At 46.4% G+C, this 5,678-nt stretch overlaps 1 protein-coding gene across 1 annotated transcript; it reads left to right on the forward strand.

Moving 5' to 3' along the window:
• Positions 1-277: 277 nt before the first annotated feature.
• Positions 278-5,342, forward strand: K441DRAFT_710237 (uncharacterized protein; the record flags this gene model as incomplete). The annotated part of the gene is given in 10 exon segments (XM_067653885.1): positions 278-1,147; positions 1,200-1,326; positions 1,381-1,904; positions 2,040-2,472; positions 2,531-2,676; positions 2,729-2,901; positions 3,017-3,139; positions 3,190-4,383; positions 4,398-4,515; positions 4,575-5,342. Coding segments are annotated over 10 exon segments (4,476 nt in total), but the record flags the coding sequence as incomplete, so codon positions are not given.
• Positions 5,343-5,678: the final 336 nt, after the last annotated feature.

Consider the following 5,678-nt stretch of genomic DNA (forward strand, 5'->3'; position numbering starts at 1 on the left):
TCGCATCCGATTCCGATCCAAGTGTCGTTGCCAAAGAGGCAGGATGGCTCACAGCCAAAGAGACAGCTTATGCAATTGATGACGGCAAGACAGTCGGAAAGGCTAAACTTGAAAACTATGTGGTTTCTGGAGATATCAAGAATTTCTTCGGGATCAAAGGTCTGAAAGCAAAGCTATACAAGTTCAAGGGTAAGTAGTCTATGAGTTATTTCCAAATCATTGCAGTGATGGAAATGGCGGAAAGCGGAATACACGGGCTAGATCTAACCGTTTCAAAGGCCCCGAGAATGAGACGGACAAAAGCGAAGATGAGAACGATGACAAAAAGACGGAACCTGCCCGCGAGAAAGTCATGTTAGATCCAAAGAGCTTTCAATTCGCGGGAGAACCCCTCGGAACGCTATTCCCATTCCTTGAGAGCTCCATCATCAAGAATCTACCAATCGAGAGCTTGGAGTTCACCTATTCCGAGGAGGAGGAGGAGAACTCCTTTTATCCTCCTGGTTTGCGCCTCGAGGTTGACGTTTTGTTCAAGGATGGCCTTCAGTGGGCAGGTGATTTGTTGAAGAACTTGTTCGGTGATCACAAGCTACCGACTTCAATTCATCTCAGCGCGCACCTTTCCAAAGAGAGAGATTGGTCCAAGCGGCCAAAGATCAACGAGCTGGTCCTCAAAGGCGAGTTCAGAAACTTGGGCCTGAAGCCCTGGGACTTCCTGGAATTCAATACCATAGGCATCGAACTCACCGCTACGCAAGCGGCTGGCAAGGATAAAGAAAAGAAGTCATGGAACTTCGGCTTTGGATTATTTGGAACCTTGCGGATCACTAAGATACCTCATGCCAATGCCCCGTTGGAGATGAAGTATAGGATCGCCAGAGATTTTGTGCCTGGGATGGGTAAAGACGAGAATGAAGATGACGAGGACGCCAACAAGAGTGACGATGAAGACGATGAAGATTCTGACAAGAGCGACGACAAGGTGTCCGTATTGGAGGCCGGCAAAAAAATAGTCAAGAAGGATTCCGGGAAATTGGATAAAAAGGGCTCCAAGAAAGCTGGAAATGCTGGGGATTCCAAGCGACTCTGGAACCTCGTCATTACAAGTGACAAGTGGGAGGACATTTATGGCATCAAGAACGTAACGGTGAGTCAAGTAATCCTCGGGCTGTCTGCATTACTAACCATTCCATTGCCAGATAACCAAGGCCCAGCTCAAGACGTCATTCAAAGAAGGAGATTTCAAAAAGAGTCTGAAACTGGAGCTCTCGGCAGACTTGACGCTAGGAGACGGGTCATTCAAAGTCACGGGACAAATCTCTAACGGTACGTTGTAGTTGTTCTCGTTCATTCTTAGCAATCCATTAACTTTTTGCGTAGACAATAACTTCTTAAAGGCTGAAATAGGTGATCTCAAGCTCAACGAAATCAAAAGAATCTACCAACAAATTTCTGGCCAAAAATCTCCAGTAGAAGACAGCAAACCAAGTTCTAAGGACGAAGATGAGACTGCGGGCAACGATCTGATCTTCGAGAAACTTAGCCTCGAATTGTCCAGTAAGAAGATCGAAGAGGACAAAACGACCTTAAGAGCCCTACAATTAGACGGACGCGTAACCTTCAACAGCAGTGCAAGCGCCAACGCAAAGCTTAGGATCGCGAGCGACGGTCTGACGATCGAAGGAGGCATTGATGACTACAAAATCCCCGATACAGAGGTCACTATCAAGCAGGCAGGGCTGAGCATCTTCATTGGGTTCAAGCAGAAGGGCAACAAAGCTGGAGACGATGCCGAGTCTGATAACGAAGACGCTTCATCTACAACCTCTAAAAATGGTGAATACAGAGACTTCAATTTAGATGATTTGAGCACATATAACTCAAATCAGGCTATTTACGATAAAGTAAAATCCCGCTATTTCAAGAGGATTGGCATTGAAAATTGCACGGAGAACGTCATACAACATTCCGAGAAGATTTCTAAGGAGATAGACGAAGAGATTGCCAAGATGAAATCCAAGCGGAAGAAGTCTAAGGAGGAGCCTAAGAAGAAGGAAAGCAAAGTCGTCAAGTGCAAAGGCAAAGTCGTCAAGCGCGAAAACAAGTTCGAAATTCTCGGTGTTATAGAAATCAAAAACATCACCGTCAAAGTCGGTATCCATATTTCGCGAAAGAAGGGCAAGACAAAGCGGGACTGGCTTGTCTTTGGCGCCGTTGAGGGCATTACGCTATCCAGGATCTCGCCAGAGCTGAAAGGGACATTCCTGGATCTGCAGCTTCATAACGTAGCGTTCATTGCGTCGTCTGAGGCGAGGGAGAAGAAGAGGAAGGACGACGGCAAAATTGAGGAAGAGAAAGAGAAGAAGAAAACAGAGGATGAAAAGAAGGAAGATGCCAATGATGAAGGTGAGAAAACTGCAAGTTGGGACGTCCTTGCTCAAGTCAAGGCCTACAACTATCCTATTGTCTCAGGTACGTAACTGAACCTGACCCTATCTCTACGAATAAATTAACACAACCGAAAATATAGGAATGCAGTTGTGCGCGACAATCTCCAAATTCGAGGAAATGGAAATCCTCAGCAGGGGCAAAAACATCGACGGGTTCGTCTTGATCGTATCCATTCATCGCAACGGCAAAATAGAGATCAGCATCAATATGCCGGATTCATTCGCCGTAAGTCTTGAAAGCTACTGAGAGATAACGGAAGGCTGATTTCGGTCCCTAGGTACCTCTGACGGACAACGCAAAACTTGGCGATTTCGGCGCTTCCATTTCGGTAGGTACGGGTGGCCCGGAACTCAAACTTACAGCTACTTTGACCCTGGAATTCGAGGATCAGGAACCGATCGAAGTTAGAGGTGATATCTCTGCGGGAACAATTGGTGCTGGAGTAGCAATGTAAGTACTTCAATCTTCTACGCATTCTGGTCGATTGTGAGCGAACTTCTAACGAAACTTCAGCTACATGACACCAGAGTCCGAGTGGGTCAACCCTTTCAAGTTGAGCGAGAAGCTGGTTCATGACACCAGAGTCCGAGTGGGTCAACCCTTTCAAGTTGAGCGAGAAGCTGGTTATCAAAGAATTGGGAGTAGGAACAGATATCGTATGGGCTACCTTCCTAAAAACTGGACCAAGGTAAGTCGAGCAAATCGTTCGCAGAAAGCAGCCGTCGTTAAAATCCACAGTAATTATTCCCTGAGCGGGCAGCTCAACATCGGCGATTTTAAAGGAAAGATCGTCTTTGGTATCGGCCCAACCAGTCCTAAGCAGGTGTTCCTCCTAAAGATAACCAAAATCAATATTTCAAAGATCGTTCAACTCGCTGAGAAGATGACCGACAACGTCCAAATTTGGCGCGTGGACGGCGGCGAAGACACCCTTGTTTTCAACGATCTGAAATTGTATTTCTCTACGGGTGCAATCATCTTCGACAAGTATTATAAGCACGGTATTCATGTTCGCGGAAAGGTGAAGTTCTTTGATAAGACGGGCGATTTCGACGGACGTTTCAGTAGTGATGGTCTTGTTATTGAGGCAGGCCTCGACAACTTCAAGATTGGAGGTCTCGAAGTCACGTCGGCCAGAGCTGATCAAGGGGTGGAACGCGCAACGATGAAAATTGAAATGACGACAGAGAAACAGAGGATCTTCATTGACGGCATGATTCGGTGTTACGATTCCAAACTCAAGATACTGATTGACGCCGACCTCCAGAAGAAGCACTTCCGCGCTCATGTCTATATCAACTTTACTGACAGCTTATTAATCGACCTCAAAGCTGTTGCCCAGGTCGAGAACAGGAAGAATTTGGTTGGAATCTTGGTGGAGTTTGAAGCAGAGTTGAACGTAGATATTTTCGGTGCGATCTTTGATGGTATCAGCAAAGGGATCCAGTCACTCGCAGAACTAGCCACGAAAGCTATCGAAGAAGCAGAAGCCGACCTCGAGCGCCAAATCAAGGAGAATCAGGAGGAGGTGCGTCAAATGGAAATCGAGTTGAAAGTGATAAAGGCTAGGTCAGAGGAAGAAGTCGCCAGCCGAAGGAAACAGATCGAGAAAGAGAACACTGAGCGATCAAAAGCGAGGAAGGAACTTGATATTCTTGAGAAAGCAGTAGAGAATGCCGAGATCAATTACAAGAATCAGAAAGATTGCTTCCATGAGAAGAGAGCCAAGAAAGACGCGGCGGAGCGCAAGCTCGACGACATGGTACGGGCGAAAACGCAAGAGTACTATCGCAAAATTACGAAGGAAAAGTCGAACCAGGCTAGATGGGACCTGGAAAAGAAGACGCTCGAGGAACGTAAAAATCGCTCTTGGGGTGACGAGCTACGGAAGTATGAGACGGTGGAAAAGCACTGGAATGAGGGGCAAAGTAAGTTCTTATGTCTAGTTCATACTTATCGGAGATGCTGACAACGTCGATAGAGAAAATAAAGGCGAAGGATGAGTGGAAACAGCATTGCTGGACAATGTTTCAGAGATCGTCGTGGTTTGAAAGAGTATACTGGGTAAGGCTTTGTGGACTACCTGGCATAAAGTCCGACCAGTTGGCTAACAAACTCTACAGAAAATCAAATTCGACGAAGCCAATGTCGGCCTGGAGCTCCTCAAAGCTGACGTAGGGATTGGTACTGCCGTTCTAGACATCGCTCGCTTTGTCCACAACTTGCCAGGACTCAGGGCGATCGAACTAGCTATCTGGGATGCTGGAAAGGAACTTGAAAAGTTCGGAAAAGCTCTGGAAAGGCTGACCACCCAGGGCCCGGGTGGCTACATTGATGAGATATTGAAAGATGAGAAGAGAGACCTGCAAGACCAAATCCAAACGCTCAATGATCTCGACGCCAAGAGCAAAGAGCTGGAAAAAGTACTCAAGCGGGCACGAGATTTGCTTAACAAGAACAAAGGCAGGCTCACCACGGCAGAGGAAAATGCCCAGAGCAGAATCACGAAGCTAGAGCAGGAAATCGAATTGAAGCCCTTCGAAAACGCGTACAGGAACAAGAAGAGGGACCACGACAATGTCGCCGCTCAGATCCAAACCATTCAGGAGACCCTGATGGACACGAAGGCATCTATCAAGGGCGGAACGGAGATCACCAAGCAAGTCGTCGAAACGCTGAAAGACGAGCTACCCCGAGTTACCAAGATTCTTGTCAAAGCCAGCACTAAGGTATTCGTCGACGATAAACCGCTGATCTTCGAGATCACCGCAAAGTGGAAGGGGGAGACGGGCGTCTGTCGTGTAGAGTGGGTGCCAGGTTCGAAGCCGTCTGAGCTGTACAGGGAAGTCGCTAGCAAATTGGTGACTAGAGGTGAGAGAACGATAACATGAACTGGTAACGGGTGGAGCCGGCATATTGGGAGCTCCATAGGGGGCATAGAGGGACGGTGCTTACCACCGTAGAGTTATTAGTTAGTCGTTCTCGAATTAAGTTAAATACAAGCCATATTGCTTAGTCAGCGTAGAATTAACAGGTTATAAGTTATCTCGGTCCCAGACGATAATCTAATCATAAGCTGCTTATATAACAGATTAATTAGCTTATATTATTATCGTCTAATACACGGTTTAGAAATTTGTTAGTCCTACGCGCTAATTTATATATAATCCTTATATAAACTTACGCACCATACTAATTTTTTAGCTATTAATTAATAACAAACTAAC

The sequence above is a fragment of the Cenococcum geophilum genome (assembly GCF_001692895.1).
Source record: "Cenococcum geophilum 1.58 unplaced genomic scaffold K441scaffold_1, whole genome shotgun sequence".
NCBI classification, from domain to species: Eukaryota; Fungi; Ascomycota; class Dothideomycetes; order Gloniales; family Gloniaceae; genus Cenococcum; species Cenococcum geophilum.